The following is a 26,168-nucleotide window of genomic DNA, read 5'->3' on the forward strand; positions in this document are numbered from 1 at the left end:
AGGCTGGAGGTCCGTGTAGTCACTGTCTTTTTTTTTTTTTTTTTTTAAGATTTTATTTATTTGAGAGAGAGAATGAGAGAGAGCATGAAAGGAGGGAGGGTCAGAGGGAGAAGCAGACTCCCTGCCGAGCAGGGAGCCCGATGCGGGACTCGATCCTGGGACTCCAGGATCATGACCTGAGCTGAAGGCAGTCGCTTAACCAACTGAGCCACCCAGGCGCCCCTAGTCAGTGTCTTTATCATTCATGTGGTTATTGTTGATATCATTGAGTTGTTTATTCTGATGGATGACATTTGTCATGTGAGTGGCTGCCAATAGGCATTTAAAACCTTCAAGAGATTATATGCACTAGATGGGTTTGTATGACGACTGTGAGGAGAACAGTAGCCAAAGATTGAAAAATTTCCCAGAGCCGGGATTTTCAGGAGCTAAGATTTAACCAGTCAAATAAATCAAGTGGCTTATAATCAGATTCAGGTTTTACCTAAGTCAGTTTACATTTTTTTTTTTAAATGATTACATAGAGCACAACATAACATATAAGCAAACACTTACGTTCAAAATATGTAGGACAGGATGAACGAGAGGATGTTGTATTTCAGAAGGTGGTGTTGCAGGTGGGCTTCCATGTAAATTAGGCCTCTGTAAGGTGAGATCGTTTAGGTGATTTAATGAGAGGCATTTCTATGGAAACAAAAAAACAAAGGTTAGTAGTTCAAGCAAATTATAAATGCTGTTTTGTGAATTTGATGAGCAGCCAGTTGAGGTTTCTAAATGTAGGGTTCTGAGTATCTTTAGATGGAGTGAGGGCAGATACTGGCAACCTGACAGATTCTCCTGGTTTGCAGCAATAATGTCCCTGGTGATCTTTCTGAGCAGCCACATAGCAACAGGCACGAAAACTGTACACACGTGAGCAGTGTGATTCCTCTGAAGTTTCTATCAGGTTGTCCAGTTTTAGGATACGTGGTTCTAGGAAAGAGCCAATTTTAGTTTCATGGTGATTCCATGTCCAAAAAGTGGGAGAAAATTGGAAATGTTAGAGAGTTCTAGCTAAATATTAGAGGAAACTAGAATTCTGGAACCAGCCCAGTTCATGGGTAGAAAACAAATAATAGACTAATCTGATATCCATAAAGGCATATTATTTGATACAATTTTTTCCTTACATCATTTCCATTTCTATTAAAAATAAGAACATAAGACTAGTTTTGCAGATTAAGTCTAGTTTCCGATAAACTTGTCTTGATTATTTATATAAGTGCAGGAAGAATAGTGTTTTGGCCATAAAGACTCTTTTTAAATCTACTTTGCTGGAACTTTTCATAGGGAATCTCGGATTGAACTTTAAAAGTCTCTTTAGGCTAAAAAGCCAAGACAGGGATTTGTCTAATTGTTTCCTGTCATAGGGAGAACAGATTCTTTTTTTTTTTTTTTTTAAGATTTTATTTGAGCGAGAGTGTGCATGAGCAGGGGGAGAGGGAGAAGCTGACTCCCCGCTGAGCAGGGAGCCTGATACAGGGCTCAGTCCCAGGACCCTGAAGGCTGATGCTTAGCCGACTGAGCTACCCAGGCGACCTGGGAGAACAGATTCTTAACTGAACTTTTGCAGAAGCATACGTTGTCAAATTTTGTTATAAAGACATACATTACTAAATTGCCGTTAAGTCATAGATAACTTGAGAGGAGAAAAGGGAGTCCTTTAAATTAGGAAAACAAAACATTAAAGAACCAGCAGTGTTTTAAATGAAGTCATAAAAGTCATGATCATCTTTATCAACTTATTCAGTCCTCTGTAATTCTTTGTCTTTTGTTAGCAGTTCAGTTTTTCCGTCAGAGTTTTGGAAATTCTTACCCCAGTTCAGTTTTACGTTTTTGAGTTTCAGAAATCTTTATTCTAGAGTAATTGTCAGAGTCTTTTCTGTGAATCTCCTTGAAGATGAAGCATTTTTGCAGGCACAGTTTTGTAAAAGCATCAGAGTAAAACAATAACTGTGATAAAAGACTTAAAATTTGGTGATGGTTAAGGGTCAGATGAGACATTATTAGAAGGTAATTGACGGGGGTTTGGTTATTTTTGTATTATATAGTATTGTAAGACAGTAGTTGGAATTGCGACTTATAACATGTGCCAGAACATTTCAGATTTTTAAGATTTCCATATAATTTCCAGAATACTTATATTTATGAAAGTGCAACATAAAGAAGGGTTCGTATTATTTCTTATTTGATAATGCTTACCATGTAAATGCTGGCCATACCTGTTTTATTGCACTTCACATTATTGTGCTTTGCAGATACGGTATTATTATTATTTTTTTTAATAGATTGAAGGTTTGTGGCAACCCTCTGTTGAGTCTCTTGGCACCATTTTCTTTTTTTTTTTTTAAAGATTTTAAATTTTTTTTTTTTAAGATTTTATTTATTTATTTGAGAGAGAGAGAATGAGAGAGCGCACATGAGAGGGGGGAGGGTCAGAGGGAGAAGCAGACTCCCTGCCGAGCAGGGAGCCCGATGCGGGACTCGATCCCGGGACTCCAGGATCATGACCTGAGCCGAAGGCAGTCGCTTAACCGACTGAGCCACCCAGGCGCCCTAAAAGATTTTATTTTTTAAAGTATTCTCTATACCCATTGTGAGGCTCAAACCCACAACCCCAAGGTCAAGAGTTGCATGTTCTGATTGAGTCAGCTAGGTGCCCTGGTGCTATTTTTTTTTAACAGTATTTGCTTACTTTGTGTGTCTGTGTCACATTTTGATAATCCTTACAATATTTCATACATTTTTGTTAATGTGATACTTGTGATCTTTGATCATTGATCTTTGATTTTACTATTGTAATTGTTTTGGGGCACTAGAAACCATGCGCAAATAAGGTGGTCAACCTAATCGATAAATGTTTCATGTGTTCTGACTGCTCTACTGTCTGGCTGTTCCCTGTCTCCTGCTCTCCCCTGGGATACAACAATATTGAAATTAGGCCAATTAATAACCCTACAATGGTCTCTACATATTCAACTGAGAGGAAGAGTCATCTGGCTCTTCGCTTTCAGTCAAAAGCTAGAAAGGATTGAGCTTAGTGAGGAAGGCATGTTGAAAGCTAAGATGGGCTGAAATCTAGGCCTCTTGAACCAGTTAACCAAGCTGTGGTTGCAAAGGAAGTTTTTGAAGGAAATTAAAAATGCTATTCCAGGGGCACCTGGGTGGCTCAGTCGTTAAGCGTCTGCCTTTGGCTCGGGTCATGATGCCAGGGTCCTGGGATCGAGCCCCGCATCGGGCTCCCTGCTCAGCGGGAAGCCTGCTTCTCCCTCTCCCACTCGTGCTGGTTGTGTTCCTGCGCTCGCTATGTCTCTCTCTGTCAAATAAATAAATAAAATCTTAAAAAAAAAATGCTACTCCAGTGAACACACAAGTGATTAAGAATGTGAAGCAGCCTTACTGCTGATACGGAGGAAGTTTGGTCTGGATAAGTGATCAAACCAGCCACAACATTCCATTCAGCCAAAGTTTCACCCAGAGCAAGGCCCTGACTCTTCAATTCCAAGAAGCCTGAACGGGGCGAGGAAACTGCGGAAGGAGAGTTTGAAGCTAGCAGAGGTTGGTTCCTGAGGTCTCAGGAAAGAAGCTGTCTCTGTGACATAAAAGTGCGAGGTGAGGCAGGAGGTACTGATGTGAGCGCTGCAGCAAGCGATCCAGAAGGTCTGGCTGAGGGAATTAATGAAGATGCTTCCGTTAAACAACATTTTTAGCGTAGATGAACCAGCCTTAAAGTGAAGGGTGTTACCTACGCCTTCCACAGCTGGAGAGAAGTCAGTGCATGGCTTCAAAGCGTCAGGCGCCCCTGACTGTCCTGTTGGGGGCTGATGCCGCTGATGACTTGACGTTGAAGCCATTCTGAAAATCTTAGGGATCTTAGGAAGTATGCTAAATCTACTCTGTTCGTGCTGTAGAAATGGGGATAGCACGTCTGCATACAACATGGTTTATGGAGTATTTTAAGTCTGCTGATAAAAGCTACTGTCAAGGAAAAAAGTCTCTTTTCAAAATATAAGTAACTGCTTATTGACAGCGCACTTGGTCACCCACGAACTCTGACGGAGATATCCAGTGAGATTAATGCTTCATGCTGGTAACATAACATCCATCCTGCATCCTGGATTAAGGAGCAATTTCGATTTTCAAGTATTATTGAGGAAATACCTTTTGTAAGGTTTTATAGCTGCCATAGATAGTGATTTCTCTGATGGGTCTTAGCTTGACCACACACAGTGATTTCTCTGAAGAAAACTTCTGGAAAGGATTCACTATTCTAGATGCCATAAAAAACATTTGTGATTCATGGGAAGGCCAAAATGTCATCCACAACAGAAATTTGGAAGTAGTTGATTCCAACACTCCATGAATGGCTTTGAGGGGTTCAAGACTTCAGTGGAGGAAGTCACTGCAGATGTGGGGGAAACAGCAAGAGAACCAGGATCAGAAGTGTGGCCTGAAGATGGGACTGAACTGCTAGAATCTCATGATAAAACTTGAACAGATGAGGAGTTGCTTCTTAACGGAAGAGCAAAGAATGACCTGAGCCGAAGGCAGACGCTTAAAGACTGAGCCACCGAGGTGCCCCAAGAAAGTGGATTCTTGAGATGGAATCTATTGGTTAAGATGCTGTGAAGATTGTTGAAATAAAAACAAAGGATTTAGAATATCACAGGAACATAGTTGTAAAGCAGTGTCAGGGTTTGAGAGGATGGACTCTAGTTTTGAAAGAAGTTCTGTGGGTAAAATGCTACCAAACAGCATCACATGCTATAGAGAAATACATGCTACAGAGAAATTTTTTCCTGAAGGAAGAGTCAATTCATGTGGCAAACTTAATGGTTGTCTTATTTTCAGAAACGGCCACAGTCACCCAGCCTTCAGCTGCCAGCACTCTGATGGATTAATAGCCATCAACATTGTGGCAAGACCCTCCACCAGCAAAAGATAAAAAATTTTAATTTAACAATGTATTTTTTTACTTTGTTCAGAATTTGATTTGGGGGAGTTTATTAAAAATGTGAAAAGCTTGGGGTGCCTGGGTGGCTCAGTTGGGTAAGCGTCTGCCTTCAGCTCAGGTCACGTTCCCAGGGTTCTGGGATCGAGCCCTGCATCGGGCACCACGCTCAGCAGGGAGCCTGCTTCTCCCTCTACCTCTGCCTGCCATTCCCCCTGCTTGTATTCTCTTTCAAAAAATGTCAAAAGGTTTAAAACATTTGATCAAATAGGACTGTAGTGTGTGAAGCGATACTTCGTTATCCCTTCAACGAAAATGACTGAAAAGATTTCAGTGGTAAGTACATGTAAAAAAAATCCACAAAATTTAACTGTTTTAGTAGAGAAGACTTATTTTTCTAAGAAGTCAAAGACAGTTGAAGACAATGTGGAACACAGGAAATTATTCTTGTAGGTTATTACATTAAAGGCAGAGAAAAATCTTTGTTTATAATTTCTTATTAAGAGCAGACCAGTAGTCTGAAAAGAAGCTTGTCCATTTAACAGAAAGCCAAATTCTAAGCTTGCACTAGGGTACTTTTAAAATAAAATTCTTCTTTTTCTTTCTTTCTTTTTTTTTTTTAACTTAAATAGGCCCATCCTAATCTTAGCTTGACCACACACAAAATATGTTTCTTAAAATTCCTTTTTCCACAAACCTTCTAAGATTTTTATATCTATTTAGGTTTTGTTCTGTTTTTTCCTTTTTTCACCCTTATTCTGGGATAATTATTTTACTTAAGGATAAAATTATTTGTTTCCTTCAACAAAGATGCATCTCTATTCCTCATATCTCTTTAACAGAAACCATAGATTCTACTTCTTGTATACATTTTCTTTCATCATTATTTCTAGTAGTACAAATTTGTGTAAAAAAATACTTTTTTGGTGGTTTGCTGGCAAGATGGCCAAGTAGGAGGGCCTTAAGCTCCCTTGTCCCATGGATACAACTAGATAACACAGCAGCCTAAATAACCGAGAAAATGATCTGAAGACTGGCAAAACAAGCTCCACAACTAAAGGTAGCAAAAATGCCCCATCAAAGAAGGTAGGAAAGGTGAAGATGTGGTCTGGGAGCAAAACAGACTATGGCCGTTTGAGGTGTGGAGGGAGCTGGTGGGAAGGAGAAGGGCAGTAAACAGTTTCATACCAGGGAGCCCAGGAATGGGGAGGATGAATCCCTGTAACGTTTGCCTTTGAAAGCAAGAGGGCCCGAATTTGTGAGTTCTTGTAATCAGCAGGACTTAAAGCCTGGAATTCTAAAAATCAGCAGAATCAGCTCAGAACCCAGAGGGAGAGGGCGTTAGTAAACTGAATCCCCCATCCTTAAAGAGATCGCTTGACCGGCAGCAGCCTGAGCAGATGTGGCCTAGAACTAGCAGTTTGAAAAACACTGGTGGCAGCTGGGAGAGTGATTTGCCCATCTTGAAGTGTGGCCCAGGGAGACAGTGATCATAGGGAGGGGACTCCCACTGAACAAAGGAGCTGGCAGGCATCATTTCCCTCCTCTGCCCCCCAGCATGAAAAAAGGCCATCTGTGGGAACCAGTGTGGCGCTGACACTCCTTATCTAACTTGCTTACACCTGCACTCCACACCCTCCCCTGAAACCCACACCCGCCCCCCCCCCCCCCCCCCCGGCGGATCTGCCCTTCCCAGTCATGCTCCCTTCAGTCCCAGCGCTGTGGGCCCCTCACCCAGAAAAAACCAAGACAAACCCTGCCAACACCACATTTCCTGATCCGCACATTTTGCAGGATGTCAGTTTGGGTGCAGGTCTCCTTTTTGCAAGCAGACCACCGCACTTGTTAAAATGCATCCCATCCTGCTGGGGACCAAACATTGCAAACAAAAGGCAAAGAGAGCCTCTGCAGACGACTGGACTGAAGGAAAAAGTGCCCAGGACTTAATAGCAGAGCACATGCAATGCACATAGGAGACACTCCCTGAAGTGCCAGGACCTGGGGAATGGGACACTGCACTGCAGGGCACTACAGGACTTCTTCACAAGGCTCTTACCAAAAAGAGAAAGAGAAGTAACTGACTCTCCTAACACAAAACAGACCTAGAAAGCCAGACAAAATGAGACTGAGAAAAGGATCAAACCACAGCAAGAGACCAAAGTGAAATGGATACAAGTAATATACTTGATAGGGAATTTACAATAATGATCATAAAGATACTCACTGGACTGGAGGAAAGAATGGAGAACATCAATGAGACCCTTGACACAGAGATAAAAAAAGAATCAGATCAAGAACCTAATAAGTGAAACTAAAAATATACTTGATGGAATAAATAGGCTAAGTGAAGGGGAGGAAGAAATTAATGACCTGGAAGACAGAGTAGAGGAAAGTAAGCTGAGCAAAGGAGAGCAGAGCAAATTACGCAAATTGAGAATAGTCTTTGGGCACTTAGTGGCTGCATCAAGGTAATAAGATTTGCATTTTGAGATCATGGAAGAGAGAGGAAAGGGGGCAGAAAATGTATTTGAAGAAATAATAGCCAATAACTTCCTGAATCTGGGGGAGGAAACATCCAGATCCAGGAGGCACAGAGATCCCTTGGAAAATTGAACCCAAGGAGGTCCATCCCAAGACACAGTAATTAAAATGCAAAAAGTAGCAATAAAGAACATTTAAAAGCAGTAGAAGGAGATAGCTATATACAAGGAACCCGCATAGGGCTATGAGTAGATTTTTCAGCAGAAAGTTTGCAAGCTAGAAGGGAAGTGGCATGTTACATTCAACGTGCTGAAAGAGAAACATTTGCAGCCAAGAATATTCTATCCAGCAAGGCTATCATTCAGAGCAGGAGAGATAAAGAGTTTCTCAGACAAAAAGTAAGAGTTCCTGAGCACTGAACCAGCCCTACAAGGCATATCAAAGGGGACTTTGAGTGGAAAGGAGAGATCATAAGGGAGAGTATGAAAAGAAGAAAAAACCAAAAACAGTAAAAATGAATATTTCTGTAAAAATAAAAGGATTCATAAAATAAAAAGGATGTAAAATATGACACTATATACCTAAAATGGGGGGAGAGGAGTCAAGAATGGGTTTAAACGTAAGTGACCATCAATTTAATGTAGACTGGACCACTTTCTTTGACCATACAGAAAAACAAACTCAGAACAGATTAGAGACTTAAGGTGAGATCTGAAACTATAAAAATTTTGAAGAGAACATAAGCAGTGATCTTTCTGACATCAGCCATAGCAGTATTTTTCTAGAAGTCTCCTGAGGCAATGGAAACAAAAGCAAAAGTAAACTACATCAACATAAAAAGCTTCTGCACAGTAAAGGAAACCATCAACAAAAGTAAACATCAACCTATGGAATGGGAGAAGATATTTGCAAATGGCACATCCAGTAAAGGATTAGTATCCAAAATACATAAAGAACTGATAGAACTCACCAAAGTAACAATCCAATTAAAAATTGCACAGAAGACACGAACAGACATTTCTCCAAAGAAGACATCCCCATGTTCTACAGACACATGAAAAGATGCTCAGTATCACTCATCATCAGGGAAATGCAGATCAAAAGTACAGTGAGATATCTCCTCACATCGGTCAGAATGATTAAAATAAAAAACAGGAAACAAGTGTTGGTGAGGTTGTGGAGAAAAGGGAATCCTCTTTCACTGTTGGTGGGAATGCAAGCTGGTGCAGCCACTCTGGAAAACAGTATGGAAGATTCCTCAAAAGTAGAACTACGTTACGATCCAGCAATTGCACTACTGGGTATTTACCCAAAGAATACAAAAGTACTAATTCAAAGGGATACATGCACCCCGATGTTTATAGCAGCATTATCAACAGCAGCTGATTTATGGAAGCAGCCCAAGTGTTCATCAGTAGATGAATAAAGAAGGTGTGGTGTATATATACTTTGGAATATTACTCATCCATAAAAAGCATGAAATCTTGCCATTTGCAGCGATGTGGATGGATATAGAGAGTATTATGCTAAGTGAAATAAGTCAGAGAAAGACAAACACTGTACGACTTCACTAATATGTGGAAGTTAAATGAACAAAGGGGAAAAAGGAGACAGAGACACAAATCAAGAAACAAACTTAACCACAGAGAACACAGTGCTGGTCACCAGAGGGGAGGTGGGCAGGGGGATGGGGGAAATGGGATGGAGGAAGCACGTAATGGGGATTAAGGAATGAAAATCATAAAGATAAGTAAACAGATAAATACTTTTTGTTGACAGTTGCAACTTTATTAGTTCAGATGGTCTCAATTTCTTTTTTTTTTTTTAAGATTTTATTTATTTATTTGACAGAGAGACACAGCGAGAGAGGGAACACAAGCAGGGGGAGTGGGAGAGGGAGAAGCAGGCTTCCTGTGGAGCAGGGAGCCCGATGCGGGGCTCGATCCCAGGACCCTGGGATCATGACCTGAGCCAAAGGCAGACGCTTAAGGACTGAGCCACCCAGGCGCCCCGGATGTTCTTAATTTCTAAAACTTAATGACTACTATCTAGAAAAGAAATTTGAAAGGCAGTTGTTAGAGATTAATCACAGGTTCACTGTTAGAGGATAATAGACGTGTTTGTGTATTACACGGAATGAGTATAAATTCCTGGTACATAGTTTACATGAACCATGTGCCTTTTGATGATGACAGTATTAGATTGTGTCTGTAGGGTCTCCTGACCTTGTTGTGCTGGAGTGGGAGTGATAGGACAGGTGGGGGCTGCAGATCCCTCATTATTGCTGAGAGGAGAATCAAGATTTGAAAGAGGTGGGTCAGCAAACTCTAAACTGATAGCAGAGCTGTGAATACTGGGGAGCTGCCCCCAGAACTCAGCAGCCTTGCAAGTTCAGTTGGCCCTTGAACAAGGACTGAACTGTACAGGTCTGCTCACGGGCAGGTGTTTTTCAGTAAATAATACAGGACAGTACTGTAAAAATACGCTTTCTTATGCGTTTCTTAATGACATTTTCTCTAGCTTACTTTATTGTAAGAATACAGCATATGAATACAGAATGGGTTAACCGACTGTTTTTGTGATCGGCAGGGCTTCCAGTTAACAATAGCGATTACTGGTTAAGATTTTGGGGAGTCAAAAGTTATACCTGGATTTTTGATGATGCTGGCAGTCCCGATCCCAGTGTTGTTCAAGGGTGAATTGTAGTTATAAGAAATAGAAGAAGTTCTTTTAAATACAGAGTGTTTCCTGGCTGTAAAACTGAAAACATAAGGCAAGAGCATGTGAGCCTATCAGAGAGTGCTTGCAGCCTGGTCTTGGGGGACTATCAACTGTGTGTGTGCAGGACAGAAAGAGTGGTAGTTCTTGTATTGGTCTTTCCAGCTGGCTGCATAGACCCTTTTGTTGCTCAGGATACTGTGGTATCAAAGCAGTGGCTTTCAAACATGTGGGGCCATTCCACAGCAAAAAATACAATGTATATTTTGGCCCAGTACATACTATACAAATATATATATAACCATATAAGTAACTAAAGTAAAAGCCTAGGGCGCCTGGGTGCCTCAGTTGGTTGGGCGACTGCCTTCGGCTCAGGTCATGATCCTGGAGTCCCGGGATCGAGCCCCGCATTGGGCTCCCTGCTCGGCAGGGAGTCTGCTTCTCCCTCTGACCCTCCCCCTCTCATGTGCTCTCTCTCTCTCATTCTCTCTCTCTCAAATAAATAAATAAAATCTTAAAAAAAAAAAGCCTAATAAACTGACATGTATTTCCTATTTTCAGTGTATGCCATGCATGCACTCTTGGCACTTTTTGAAATTCTTTTAGTTATCCATAGATAAATTCATAATAAATTCATTTAGAAGTTATAGGTAAATTGAATATACATATTATCCATTCATGTATATAGGTAGCTACAAATAATGTGTATATTTCCTATTTATTTTTTAAAAGAATTTATTTAGAGAGAGAATGTGTAAGAATGGGGAGGGACAGAGGGAGGAGGGGAGAGGGAGAAAGAATCTGAAGCAGACTCCGCAGTGAGCACGGAACCCGACCTGGGGCTTGACCCCAGCACCTCGAGATCACCACCTGAGCCAAGACCAAGAGTTGGATGGTCAACTGACTGAGGGACCCAGGCACCTCTATATTTCCTATTTAAGTAAATGCTTATCACAACTCACTAAGGGTCTCTAACCACAGTTTGAGAAACAGGAAGTTACAGTAAATTACTCCTCAGTAGGAGGAAGCTCTAGGGAGCCCCGCTGCCGCCCCGCCTTGCAGGGTGTGCCTGCTGCCTTGTCTGCACATGGTGTGTGCAGAGTTAATTTGTTCCATTACTTTAAGCGTACTCATGTTTTCTCTGGTGCACTGTTCACTCTCAGGCCCTTTTCCAACTTCTAACAGTTCTTAACTTTGCTATCCAGGGAAAACCAGGAGGTGGACGATGTGAGCAGTCCGTCATATGTTAGCACCCTCTAGTAGATTAGCAAACTGATACATACGTTCCAAAATTTCTAGTGTATTCTGCCTCATATTAAATTCTTTTTCGGGGTGTTTGGGTGGCTCAGTTGGTTAAGCATCTGCCCTGGGCTCAGTCGTGATCCTAGGGTCCTGGGATTGAGCCCCACATGGGGCTCCCTGCTCTGTGGAGAGTCCGCTTCTCCCTCTCCCTCTGCCCCTCCACTTGTTTGTGCTCTCTCTCTCTCTCGCTCTGTCAAATAAATAAAATGTTAAAATTTTTTTTCAGTTTGGCATAAAACATGTTTATTAAGAGAGCTAGATATTTTTTGTCTCTATAAAAATTAAAAAGTCAGAATTAGATAAACAGGTTTAGCATTTAATGTTTAATGTGGAAATGATTTAAATATTCAGTGAACATCCATTAGTTTAACAGTAGAAACTTTGTTCTTATTTATGTTTATTTAAATTGCCTGTTTCTAACAATTAGGCTTGGACTAGACATTAAATAATTAACTATTATCTTAACTGTTTTCTTGTTGATATATTCTGTAACCTAGAGACACTGTGAATTTACTTGATCAGTAAACCTGGGTAGGAGTTTCCTGTTTGCATTACTTTCAATATTGGTAACTCTGAAGACATTCCTGTTTTTTTTTTTTTGCTTTTTTTAAAGATTTTATTTATCTGAGAGAGAGAATGGGAGACGGAGAGCATGAGAGGGGGAGGATCAGAGGGAGAAGCAGACTCCCCGCTGAGCAGGGAGCCCGATGTGGGACTTGATCCCGGGACTCCAGGATCATGACCCGAGCTGAAGGCAGTTGCTTAACCAACTGAGCCACCCAGGCGCCCCGACATTCCTGTTTTTGTTAAACCAAGAAACTTAAACTAGCTTTTATTTATCAGAGATTATCCCAGTTCAAATGAACTTGAAGAATGTTTGGGTTAGTACGACATTTCTGAGAGTATACTTAATTTATATAAATGCCTAATTTTCTTTAAGCCAATTAAATAGAGCCTTTAAAATTAATTCTGGCAATACTATTCAGAGGTAAAAATATATCACATCTGTAACATATATGTAGGCATCATAAACCTACAGATAGACACACAGATCTTACAGCTTTTGTTTCAAAAAATTTTAGTCATGTCTCAGATACAGAACTCAAAAGAATAGTTGGATCCAAATTGTGTTTTTGGCAGATGAACTAAGTTAAGGTTGCTTGCCCAGGTGGCCAAAGATTTTACTAAAGATTTTTTTTATTTGCATGCTGTAAGGATCCTTTTAGGACTGTTTTTGAAGTCATTTTTGTGTTTTAGAGTCTTCTGCATACCAATCAGACAAAGCATTCCGTTGTTGTCTCCGAGGGGTTTGGGATCCTCTTTTCCCGTGCCCCTTAAGGCGGACTCGGCTAAAGAAAGGTTCCCCGCAGTGGCCATTACAGTTCTAGGTTATCCAAAAGTTTACCTGTTTTTGGAGAAAGGCACAAGAGCCTGGTCCAAGGACCAGGTGGAACCTATTCGCCTTTGGATTCCCTAGAACAGCTACGAGGGCCTTCGTTTCTAACAGCTGTTCCAAATCACTGGGAATCACGTGTTTCCCCCCTTGGAACAGGATGGGTGACTTACCGAGAAGTTTCAGCAAAGGGAAATAGAAACCAGAAAGCCAAGTAGGGACAGAAAGCAAATGTGCACTAGAAGGTTGGAGAGCTCAGAACCCAGAGAGACTTACCTTAAAACTGCAGGGTCGGGGAGAAAGCGGGGAGTTCCGTGGGGTCTGAGGGCACCAGCATCTCTTTGCCCTCTGGCTGCAGAGTCGTGGGGACTCTCGTTTGCACTCCACTCCTGACACCGTAAAATGTCAGAGGCTCCAAGCAGACAAAGTAAGACCAGCGGGTCACTGAAGTAGCAGTTAGCAGAAGGCTATCACGCACACACTCAGACAGCGGTTTGCAGACTGGGAGCACTCGAGCCAGAGCATGGAGTGAGGCTCGGGGGTGCCTGGTCATAAAGCAGCCCATATGGGGAGAAGTCGGTGACTGTGTTCTTCCCAGGGACTGGTCATGATGCCAGAACGTTCTCAAGTTATATGGAACTGCTCAGTGGTGACCTCATACCAACCTTGGGACGCAGTTCAAGTTTTGCTTGTGATGTTCAGAGGCACAATCGAGGGATGACCCAGGTCCAGTCAGTCTTGCAAAATAAGCTAAATCAAGCTTTGCCTGCCTGTGACTAAACTGTTTCTCTCTGCTCAGGGAAACTTCAAGGCTGTTTGCCGCCTGTCCTTGATTTTAACAAAAGTTTTCTACCAGTTTCTGTTAGGTCTTACCCTTTGGAGCAGGATGCTGACAGCTGTTTTATTTTTCATTTAATAACTATATTTCCGTATCTTTCTTCCCCCAGCATACTTCCAGGTATGATTTTACAACTCCAAATACCTAGCAACTCTGTGGGTCTGCTTTTTTCATTATTTGTTGTTTCTGCCAGTTTTTGTCTCCTTGCGGGCCAGTTTGTATGTGTGCACGTGTGTGCACATGCAGTAGATTACATTTTAAAAATTGTTTGAAATAATCTGGAGTCTGGGATGGTATTCCTAGGGAAGATTTACGCTTGCTTCTGTCAGGCAGCTGGGTGAGTGGGCAGTCTGGGCTCCCCTCAGCTCCATATTAGGTGTACAGCAGCCTGGGTTCACAGCCCCCTCCTTGCTGTTATGGTCCCCAAGAGTCCTGGGGTTCTGGTCCTCGGCTCCTCGCAGAGCTGTCAGCCTTTCAGCCGCCCCTTGCTCTCAGTGATCCGAGCTGTTTGGGACATGGGCTTTACCTCCCTAGATGCTGCCCCCGTGAGTGCTACCATCGCGTCCTTTGATGCCTTCTAAGTGTGTGTTCAAGATCTTGTCATGGAAGTTTTCAGTCATGTACAGAACTTAGGAAAATGGTTAAGAGAACCCCCTGTCTCTTTGACACCCCTCCTCCTGTGTGTCCTGCACCTGACCTGAAAGTAGCCATTTCTGTAAGAAACCCTGGTTCCTGATAGTTCTTGTTGGGGTGTTCTTTTAGATTTCATTTTGATTTTCTAGCTTTCAGGGGGGTGTTCTCAGTGATGAGTCTCTCCCTCCCAGGAGTTGTCCATTCTTTATGTGGTGCTGCAGGTGGCCTTGGAAGATTCCAGAGTTGCTTGTTGCCGGTGGTTTAGGCAGGTGGTTGTGCTGTGGTCCTCTTGGCAGTCTGCTGAAACCTGTTGTAATGTTTCTTGTAGTGTTTCTGAATACAGTAAATAAAGTAGAAGGGATCACAATAGAAATCAGCTATATTTAAATGATTGTAAAACTATGAAAATAAATTTAACGGTACATTGGCTTCTTTAGTATGTTAAGTGCAACTTGATATTAATATATGCATCATTAAATCTTTATATTTTAAGATACTTAAATTATGGCTTTTGATGCTTGTCAAAAAATAAATTGAGGTGGTCTTTGATTTTTCTTTCTTCACGTACTGGCCAACAGATCATCAGTGAGAAGGAACACCAGGGAGCCGTATAGACCTGTGCTTACAGCACCAACTTCCTGGGTGAGGGCAGACGTCAGAGGCTGCAGCGCTGTCCTCCGCACAGCTGTCCTCATGGCAGACCCCAGCCGCAAGTTTGGGGGTTCCCACGGCCCTCTCAGATTTGATGATTTGCTAGAACATCTTGAAGAATTCAGGAAAGCACGTGCAGGCTCCCGTCATCTTACTGAGCTTCACGTCCTTGTGCTCTGCAGATACTGTTCTTTACAAATGGAGGGTTTGTGACAACTCTGTCAAGCACGCGGCGCCACTTTCCCAACAGTTTTTGCTTGCTTTGTGTCTCTGCATCATATTCCGGTGATTCTTGCGGTATTGCAAATTTTTGCATTATTTGTTATAGATCTGATCAGTGATTATGACTTGCTGAAAGCTCAGATGATGATGATTAGTTTCTAGCATTAAAGTTCTCAAATTAAGGTATTGTTTTTTAGACTTAATGCTGTTTTACACTTAATGGACTACAGTGTAGTGTTAACGTAGCATTTTTCTGCACTGGGAAACAAAAAATTCTTTTAACTTCCAGTGGTCTGGAACCGAAGGTGTGTGTCTACTTGCAGAAAAGGGTCCAAATCAGGACCAGCCGTAAGAGGAACAGACACATAGGGCGAGGTCTCTGAGGGTCTGAATGGGAAGCTTGTAGTGCTCTTCTTTGAGTCAGGAGCATTGCCTGCCTTGCATGTGGCTGTGTAGCTGTATGTGGAGTTGGAGCGTTGCCGAGGGAGCCCACTTCAGCTTGTGTCCAGAGTTTTATTGGGATTCCATTATGTAAACATGGTCGATGGATCGTTGGCCGTCAGGTTGAACTGACAAACAGTTGGGCTGCCATCATGGGATTTAGAGCCTTAGTCCCCCAGTCCCATGATTGGTCTTTCTGGTGTGACCAACCCCATTCTGAGACATCTTGTTAGCACAAAACATCTAGGGGCCACCATGAATCACAGAGATTCCTCCAAGGATTTAGAGGGACTTTCCCTGGAATTTGGACCAGGGCTGGCCCAGCTCTTTGTCTTACAGCATCACCAGTTCTGTTTTCACAGTTGGAGGACCGCTGACCCAGCAGCTGGTCTGCTCTGGTTGGGTCTGGTCTGTGGCATGCCACGTGACATCATTTAAAAGTGTTGATGAGCTTAAAAGTGACTTGAGATCTACGACACATGCATTGGGATGGAAAGACTGCTTCCTCCTGAGGAAGGTTCTAGTAGTGTTGTGGTTTGTTGCATACATTCATGGTGGAGGGAGGTGCTGTCTTTGAGATGTGAAGGTTGGGAAAACGAAGACACGTTTCCCTTGTCCAGATTCATGGACCTGTGCATTTTGTCCGTGCTTGAGATCTCCTGTATGAGAACGTGGTACTTAGATGTGTAGGGTTTTTGCTTATATTGGTATATGAGAGTTTGGGATTCTGGAGGCCTTCCGATGTCCACTTGGTATTATAGCCAAACCCTGGGTAATCAACAGCACTTTATTCATATTGAGCCCTTCATTTTAATTTTGAGGTTTGAACCAAAGGGGACAGCCTGCAGTAGAGGCCTCTGTAATGTTGTCTTTAGGGGCCATCCATTGGAGTTTCTTTTCTTTTCTTTTTTTTTTAAAGATTTATTTATTTATTAATCTATTTATTTAGGGAGAGAGAGCTCGGGCGAGCAGGGGGAAGGGGCAGAGGGTGAGAGAATCCTCAAGCAGACTGTGCTGAGTGGAGCCCAGTGTGAGGCTCCATCTCATGACCTGAGCTGAAATCAAGAGCCAGCTGCCCAGCTGACTGAGCCACCCAGGTACCCCTCCATTGGACTTTCTAGTAAATTCTAGGAAGTAAATTTCCAGTAAACCTAGGAAGGTTCTCAGTTGTACTCCAGTGGGTTTCTTTCTAGATTTACAAAGTAAAACCATTGATTCTTTTTCTCTCTTTTTATTGTGAAAAATTCCAAGCATATAGAAGAGTTGAAATAGGCAGTTGAACATTTGTATGTTCCCCATCTAGATTTAGGAATTACAAATATTTTGCTTTTTAATTTTAAAAAAATTTTTAGTTTTTAATTAATTTTTTAAACGATTTTATTTATTTATTTGACAGAGCGAGCACAAGCAGGGGAAGCGGCAGGCAGAGGGAGAAGCAGGCTTCCTGCCGAGCAAGGAGCCTGAAGCAGGACTTGATCCCAGAACCCTGAGATCATGACCTGAGCCGAAGGCAGACGGTTAACCAGCTGAGCCACCAAGGCACCCCCTTTGCTGTCTTTTTTAATCGATTTTAAAAAGTCACATCTTAGAAAATAAATTACAGATCTTTGAGCATCTGCAAAAACCTGTGTCATCACCAGGTCCAAACTTGCCTTTTCTCCTCCCTCTGCTATTTTTTTCCCCAGACTTTTTTTTTTTAAAGATTTTATTTATTTATTTATTTGACAGAGAGAGAGAGAGAGCGAGCGCGCGCGTACGCACACAAGCAGGGGGAGCAACAGAGGGAGAGGGAGAAGCAGACTCCCCGCTGAGCAGGGAGCCTGATGCGGGGCTCGATCCCAGGACCCTGGGATCACGACCTGAGCTGAAGGCAGACCTTTAACCGACTGAGCCACCCAGGCACCCTCCCTAGACTTTTTTTTTTTTTTTTTAAGATTTTATTTATTTATTTCACAGAGGTAGCAAGAGCAGGAGCACAAGCAGGGAGAGTGGGAGAGGGAGAAGCAGGCTTCCCACTGAGCAGAGAGCCCGATGTGGGGCTCGATCCCAGGACCCTGGGATCATGACCTGAGCCGAAGGCAGATGCTTAACGACCGAGCCACCCAGGCGCCCCCAGACTTTGTTTTTTTTTAATGAGATTTTATTTATTCATTTTAGAGAGAGAGTGTGTGCATGTGCACATGCGCAGGGGGGTAGGGGCAGTGAAGAGAGAGAGAGAATCCCAAGCAGGCTCCACACCCAGAGCGGAGCCCGACGGAGACTTGAGTCACAACCCTGAGATCATGACCTGAGGTGAAACCGAGTTGGACGCTCAGCCCACTGAGCCACTCAGGCGCCCCTTCCTGAGACTTTTTAAATGAAATTTTCTACACACAGAAAAGTTGAAACTGTAGCTGAGTTATATCGTATACCCTCCGTTGAGATCCATTCACTAATATTTTACTGCGCTAACGTTTTTTTGTTGAGCCGTTTGAAAGTTTGCAGTAAATTGCAGACGGCATGACACTTCTTATAATAGGGATATTTTTCCTTATAACTATAACATTGTAATTAAGAATGTTATTTAGTATTTAGTCCTGTTCAGATTTTAGCTGTATATCGTTTTTCACGTAAGTGTCTGTGGTCCCACCATGTGGAACCATCTGTGACAACAGCTTTCAGACAACTTACTAGCAACCCAGACTTCAGCGCACACTGGACGTGTTTTGGCCGTTAGCACCCCTGTACTTTTCTGGTGGTGGCCCAGGTGTGGAGACCTCTTCGGGACTTAACATCTTTGCTTAAACAGTTTTGGAGATTTATTTCCTTTTTATAACTAGCATTGTTTGATGATAACAGCTGGCCGCAAATACTTTGGTAGGTAATCTGTTTATATCTGAAATGTGGAAGCGCTCATTTCTTACGCTTTCTGGAAATAGCGTTTAGTGGCATTGAATTTTGTGGCGCGCTCTTCCTTTATGGGAACAATGTACGTGTTTACTGTTAACATAGGAAGTTATCTCAGCGATGCTCCTTGCGGTCTGCCCATGCTGTAGCCTGGTCCCTGCGTGTACCTCCTGGTGGCCGTGAGGTGTCTGAGCAGATGCGCGGGCAGCGGCTGTGACGCACAGAGTGCGCCTTGGGACATTGTTTTTCTGTGAAACCGTCTGTGAGAGTCTCGTCCCCTTTAAGATTATTATGGAAGGAGAATTTCGAGTTTGAACACTAAACTAATGACACATTTTAAAGATTGTTTAGCAAAATTGCAAGCCTGGCCGTGTTTAGTAAAGGTGGATTTAGCAGAGGAAAATCCAGGATCTTTTCTTCTCCAGCTTTCTATTGTGAAAATCTTCAAATTGAAATATGAGTTCAAAGAGCATTAGTACGCCCCTCATTTAGATTCAAGAATTAGTAGTTTGCAGTTTTCATTTTATTGTGTGTATGTGTATTTCATTTTCTTTCCTGAACCATTTGAAATTCACTTGCAGCCCACATGGCCGTCTGGTTCTAGAAATCTCTGTATGTGTTTCCTGAGAGTGACCATATTTGGGTGTGCCACCCAGCGTCCCAAGTGTGTGTGAGGGGCCAGTGGTAATGCCACAGTGTCCTTGAATTTCTCCGCTGGTCTGGGCTCCGTTAGTCTCAGGCTGGAGCCGTACGTGGACCTTGGGGGAGTGGCGCCGCTCGTGTGTGGGTCTCGGGTCACCTCTGCTCACTGTCCCCTGGGATGAAGTGCAGAGGCTTGGGGAAGCCTTTCTGACCATGCTGTGTGAGGAACGGCGTCCCCGGGGGCCACGAGGAGCGCCTGGCTCACATGAGGGGCGCTGGCTCAAGTGGCCCCGCAGCCGAAAGCCACGTGGCGCCGTGGCGCTGTGGTGCCCTTGCCCTCGTGACGGCCGCGGCCTTCGGGCCTCTGCAAACCTAGGCCTGCCTTTCTGTGGCCCATGACAGCGTTTTCTGTAATACTTGAACAATCTTTAGTAATTCCCACTCTCCTAGAAATAATGCTATTTTACAATGTCAGCATTTACAGTTTTTTTAAGAAAAATTCATCTTCGCTTTGTCTTGTTGACTAAATTAACCACTTAATAGAGTAACTTAAGGTAAAAGTATGTTTAAAAGTGTTTTTTGAACAAGTTAAGTTTTTCTCTTTCCAGTCAAAAGAGTGAGATTTGTTCTGGGGAAGTTTCTCGAAGCATCATATGGCAGCTGTAGGAACAGAGCAAAGCCAGGGGTGCGTTGGTCAGCACTGGGTCGTGTTTGCCCCTTGCTCGGGCTCCCCCTTTGTCTCTGGACTCACAGGCATCGGTAAGATGAGGCAGTTGGAATATTAACTGCATCTCAGAAATGGGCAAGGACTTTGAGCTCACATTTTGCATTCTTAGATTATTCAGCCTCTCTCACTGCAGCTCTTCCTTCAACCTGTGCCTTGCACTGTTTAAAAGTAGAACAGGCCGGACAGGTTCATCCCGGCCCCCCGCGGTGACGGGTGTGCAGTAGGAAGCCTCACCAGGAGAAGGCTGCACGCTTCAGGACCTCCGGAAGCTGGGTTTCTCCTGTTACAGAACCAGTTTAGTTCACTAGGCTAGGGTACATTGGTACTTGTGCAGATTAGACTATTCCTCAGTCTTGGAGGCGGCTTTGTGTCGAGCACCAGGAGTCGGGGGATGTTGTCCATTTGGGAGATGGTGCATCGTTTGTCGAGCGCTGCTGAGAATGCTCTGGTGGGAAGGCAGGGGAGCGTGGAGGGCGCCGTCAGGGTCAGGTGGTGCGAGGGTGAGCTGTCCTCTCTTGTGCGGGGCTGTCCCCCTGGCAGATGGCAGCCTGCCTGCCCATGGCGCGGACCGCTGTTGCCTGCTCACTTGAGGCGGGAGGTCAAAAACTGGCTGGCCATGCCTATAAGCTGTGGGCACTGTAGGCAGGGAGTTGGGTCAGGGTTTTGCCACCAAGGTGACAGGACAAGAAGGGTAAGAAAATGGAGGAAAGCAGGGGAGTACTGTCGTGGTTGATGTCCGAAGAGTCAGAGCAGTTAGGAGGGCAGTTAGTCCCTGAGGAAGACCACGGACAGTGCCACAGGGGTGAGGCCACAGAGAGAGGTAACGGTTGCAGCAGGGAAGTGTGGGGTGCGAGTGGCCGGGTAAGGGAAGGGGGACGATCGGAGGCGGTTTGAGTTGAGGTGCTTGGAACGAGGATTCTGGACGTGTGGTAGTCCTTGGTGATGAGAAGGTGCAGGCTGTGACCCTGGAGTTCATTGGCGGGGGTGGGGAGCAGGTGGCTTGAAAGGAGGGTGTCAGAGACCTGAGGGGCAAGTTGCAGGGGCATTGTTGCCAAGAACGTGGTGAGAATGGTGGTGCAGAGGAGGAGAGCGGGCACAGGGTCCTCAGGCGGCCGGAGATCAAGATGTCAGGCCACGCTGTGGCTGTGTGGACCGGCAGGGTGGGGAGCTGTGTGTGTGGGGGGGGTGCCCAGCGGCATTCTGCCTTCCGGAAGGCAGGGCCCCACAGGGCAGGGGGAGTCGTGTGGATGAGTTGCTGAGGGAGGTGGCGTGGCTGGTGCTGAACAGGGTCGGGGAGCGAGGCTCCAGTGGCTGTGGGTGGACTCGGGAGATGGGTGGCAGCCACGTGTCAGGCAGCCTCGGTGTGGGCTCCTCAGGCCTTGAACAGTGAGGCCACAGAGTACTGGAACCTCGCAGGGGAAGGCCGCGTCCAGAAGAGGTGCTGCTCCTGGCTGAGGCTTGCACCGTCCCCCTCCTTCCTGAGCCCCAAAGGGGGCACCCTGGATACTTACTGAATGCATGAATTCTTAAGATCTGGTCATTTCTAAGTCTATCTCCCTTGAATAATAAAAAGTTTTATATAGTTAAGAATTTTTATTGGTTAAGTGGATTCTTCTCTCCCCAACTAATTATGCTTTTTAAATCATTCTATTTTGTTACATTTTTGTCTCGAAAATTAATCAGCACTGCCTTTAGTTCTTACATCTGTGAACACAGGCGGTGGTTGCATGAAGACTGAATACGCCCAGCCTAGAGCAGTCCTGGGTTCAATGGGATTTGCCCCAGGCATTTTCGTGTTTTATGAGACTGTGTATTACATATGTATTACTATGTGGACTGGAACTGGAATCAAACTTGGCTGAGAGGATAAACTGCTTCCCTAAGATGACCTTACTTTTGCATGGGTGTGGGACTTACTGATCTTTTCCTCTGGGAGCGGACAGGGCACCTCAGTCTTGTTGGCTGTGCTCCTTTCTCTTGCCTCCGCTGCTGGCCTGTTGACCTGGCGCCCAGCCGTGGTTCTGACCCGAACTTGGTTCCCGTGCTGCCCCCACTGCAGCCGTGCTGGTACCCTTCCTCCCCAGGACCACCGCCCCTGTGGGCTGGGTCTTCGTGTCCCATCGAGGAGATACGGGCCATGGCCAGGGTCCATCTTCACGAACACCCCGGCGTCCGCCCTTTACTGATGTTGGCGGCAGAATGGGTCCCGGGGTGCGTGGAGGAGGCAGACGCGGTGTGGTGTTCCCCGTGGCCTCTGGGGAGTGGTGCTGCCCTTGGCGCCCAGGCCTGCGGAAATAAGGCTAATTGCTTCTGGGCAAAGCACTCTGAAGCGGATGTCGTGTTTAAAATTTTATGTTAGTTGGTGGCTCACTCGGGTAGTTTTGCTCTTATGATGACGCTCTAGTAATGAACTATCACTTCACTGTTTTACAGAGTCCTTATGATTTCACATGTTTTTGCTGAACTTGTAAAAGAGGCACTTGGATGATGGATTAACAAGAACATTGAGATTCTGTGAAAAGTTTCAAATCGGAGAGTATTCAATTTTCACCCTAGTCCAGCAGCTGTGCTGCTCACTTAAATACAGATGAATGAAGACCCCATTCGGGAAGACACCTGGCCAGCGGTCCAGAGCGGATGCAGGTAGGCGGTGCGGTCCCTGTGTTTTTTAGTAAGTGTGAAATGTTGCTAAAACCCAGGAATACTTTCGCATGGTTCCTAGTGGTTTGCTGTTCTTAAAGCTGTGTGCTTTCCACTACTCCGTACACATACATGGGAAAAAAGAGCTTCCTTTTTTAAAAGGCAGGGACAATGTTCATATTTTTTCTGTAGTCTTTCACCTTCTAGCAAGTTACAGATGTCCATTAAATTTAGCAAGTGAATTGTAAACACCTACCTAATGGGATTATAAGAAATGAAGGATTTATTATTTCTTTTTGAAAGAAGCGAAGGTGATTTGACTAGAGCAGTATGAGACTTAGGGTATTTATAGTGATTTTAAGGAAAAAAGCTTTTTGTGTGTTTGAAAGAACTTTATTGGAATGAAATGGATAGAAATGAAATAAATATTTAATAGAAATTGATTCTTACTTTTGTGGCACACAGCTAATACAACTAGAATAGAAGGTTAGACTTTGCATGATTTTTACCCACCCCACAAACAAAGGTAAATAGGCTACACTGTGAAATAGGTAAGTGGTATTTTCTTTAGGACTTAAGTTCCTCTCCATTCAGAAATACATTAAAATGTTGAAAAAAGTCTGTCATAGCATTTTAAGACTCTGATAAATGAATCTGAGAATTATGCTGGTAAAACTAATAATTCTACAGAAATGATTGCTGTTTGATTTAGTACTATTTCTTACATTTATTAAGGTAGTATTTGGAATTCTTTGTAGAAGAGCCACAGGGATTCAGATTTTTGAGTACCCATTATGTCTTTTATTTTAGCTCCTTTTTTGTAAAGGTAATATTGATTTCACTGTTTAGGGTTTGTCAGAAGATTACTTTGGGCCAGAGATGACAGACTGAAGCATAAGCCATCTGCAAGTGTATTATCAAATCCCGGCCCTCTCAGCCACATAGACACAGGCACACCACACATCTTCTCGAGCCTTGGTTTTTATCACCTAAACAGGGGTGTGCTGAGCTTATTAGGAGGAATAAATTTTATAAATAAAATAAATTAAATAAATAAATCAGCTGGGTGCCTGGCACATTATAGCTGTTCTACAAAAAAGCATTGTTATCGTTGATCATACTAGTTACAATAAAATATTTTTAATTTTATTTTGTTAATTGCGAAAATTGCTGTCAAGTTTTTGTTTTGTTTTTTTTTAAGACATTTATTTGAGAGAGAGAGAGAGAAAACGAGTGGTGGGGAGGGGCAGAGGGGGCGCGCGCAAGAGAAGCAGACTCCCAGCTGACCAGGGAGCCTGATGCGGGGCTCCATCCCAGGACCCCGGGATCATGACCTGAGCCGAAGGCAGACGCTTAACCGACTGTCGTTTTTTTTGTTGATCGGTGAAACCTCCCACGTTTTTCATTGGGAATAGTAATTCATTTTCCAGATTTCTTTTTATGCACACCATTCCAAATTTAGCACTCCTGTTTTCTTCATTGATTTTGAGTCCTTGTCATCAGGAGAGTGAGTGAGCAGATTACACTGATGTGTCATGTGGTGTAAGTGCCCGAAGGATCTAAACCAAGAGATGCTGTTGCTCTTAAGGGAGAGATTGTTAATCCCAGTCCGTACTCTCATTTTATATTTTCTTCGTCCTCCACACTTCTGTAGAGCTAAAGACAAAGCGGGTACTCTGTAAGTTCTCGTCGGCCCATTGTTTGATACTTTAACACGAGACTGTGGGGTCACTTGTTTCCCACTGTTGTTTGATAGATCATATTTTAGGAAGATTGCTGATCCCTTGATCAGTATGGTTTATGAAATTATCTTAAATCATTCTTCCTATTAACATAGACCAAGGCTCTTGTCAGTTACGCATGTAATTTACAAATAAAATTCACCCAAAAGGGGGTTTTCTTTTTCTCCTGCAAGGAGAAGCCTGGGTGGGCATTCCAGCATTGGTGCAGTGGCTCAGCTGTGCCTGGAGAGAAAACGGAGGGACCCTCCTCCTCCTCCCTGGGCATCTGGGCAGCTGGACCACCATGACAGCCCCCCGCGCGAGTGTCTCCAGAGAAACAGGCACAGCTGCGAGGTCCTCCTGGCGGAGCCTGGAGCCTTGGGGCTCACACGGGCCGACGTGTGCTGCGTTGCCAGCCCAGGGTCGAGGGAGGGAGGTGTACTGTGCTCGATGGGAGGAGGGTGAGGAATTTGAGGCCCTGCCTTAAAAGTGCCACAGCGATAAATAGATCACGAGGCAGTCCCTAGTACTGAGTTCTGTGTGACATAGAGCGTGGGTGATCAGTAAAAACTCGAGATTGAATGCTTGCATGCTTTTATATATCTAGTTCCACATATTAGGCATTTCTGTTTAAAATAAGTTAGGCTTATCTATAGAACTATGTTGGAATTAAATTGGTTACTAAAATAGTAATTTATATACACCAAATGATGGACAGCAAGTCCTATTATATGGCACAACATTTTTCATGTGTTTTTTCCCCTAGAGTTAGCCTCCATTTTTACTGGTTTATCCAGGGTTGCAGTTTTTCTCTTCTTATGACATACTTGAATCATACAGATAGGTACGGGGAATAGTAATAATACATGTGCATGTACCTAACGCTCTGATTTAGCAACTGGTTTTGCTGTATTCAAATATTTTTAAAACCTTGATTTTATTTTTATCAAATTAATAAAAATTCATTGTTGAAAATGTCAAGTAGTGCCAAAGACTTATAACAAAAAGCAGGCACTCTGTCCCTTCTGTGGTTTACCTTCACCATTTGTAGATAATACGAGTAGACAGATTTCTCTTGACTCTGACAGTGCTGAACCAAGGAAGGCAGGGCGATGACTTTCTCTCTCTCTTTTTTTTTTTTTTGTTTATTTGTTTTTCCTGGAGTTAAGAGATTTCTCAATTTTTTTTGTTTGCTTAAATTTCTTTGCAGCTTGAAGTCTCTTGAACAGTCCTCACAGCTTTATAGACCTGTTAGTGTAATATGCCACGTGGCAGACACCATAGATGGCCCATCTGTCCGCGGCTCCTTGGGGACTCTTCTAGTGCTTTCGGCCCTGTTCTCTGAGCTGCGTCCTACCACCCCACGGCCATGCTGTCATCCTTGGAATTCCTGTTTCCTCTCTGTAGCTGGATTCTCCTTGTTTCTGGTTGCCATGCCCTCCCTATTTCAGTGTGCACTCTTGCCTAGGAAAAGCTTGTACAGCGTCAAGAAGCTTCCAGAGCAGACGGTGAATGAGTTGATGGTTAAAGTGACAAGTGGAGGGGCGGGGCGCCTGGGTGACTCAGTCGGTTAAGTGTCTGCCTTTGGCTCAGGTCGTGATCCTGGGGTCCTGGGATTGAGCCCCTCGTCAGGCTCCCTGCTCAGTGGAGGGCCTGCTTCTCCCTCTCCTCTGCCCCATCCTTCCCCCACTCCCCGCCCCTGCCACTCATGCTCTCTCTCAAATAAATAAATAAATAAAAATCTTTAAAGTGGTAAGTGGAATGTGTGGTTGGTAATATTCTCTACTTTTCTGCCCGTTTGAAGTTGTCTCTGATACAGTTTTCCAAAAGTGCACCTAGATGAGGTTCTTTTTGAAATCTTGCATCAATATTGTCTTCATTCT

At 43.8% G+C, this 26,168-nt stretch overlaps 1 protein-coding gene across 5 annotated transcripts in view; it reads left to right on the top strand.

Moving 5' to 3' along the window:
- Positions 1 to 26,168, top strand: part of SPIN1 (spindlin 1) — a 75,053-nt gene that overhangs the window by 13,113 nt on the left and 35,772 nt on the right. For 4 of the 5 annotated variants that reach the window (XM_045882118.3, XM_054509130.2, XM_064579436.1 and 1 more), the window contains one exon: positions 22,358 to 22,567. The exons of the other annotated variant lie outside the window; for it this stretch is intronic. In XM_045882118.3, the coding sequence (XP_045738074.1) occupies positions 22,516 to 22,567 (52 nt within the window). In that variant the 5' untranslated portion in view covers positions 22,358 to 22,515. The remainder of the gene's footprint in view (positions 1 to 22,357; positions 22,568 to 26,168) is intronic. 5 annotated transcript variants of the gene reach the window in all.

Source organism: Mirounga angustirostris, unplaced genomic scaffold (genome assembly GCF_029215605.1).
Source record: "Mirounga angustirostris isolate CCGP_5_RB_7025 unplaced genomic scaffold, mMirAng1.0.hap1 SCAF_15, whole genome shotgun sequence".
NCBI lineage: Eukaryota > Metazoa > Chordata > Mammalia > Carnivora > Phocidae > Mirounga > Mirounga angustirostris.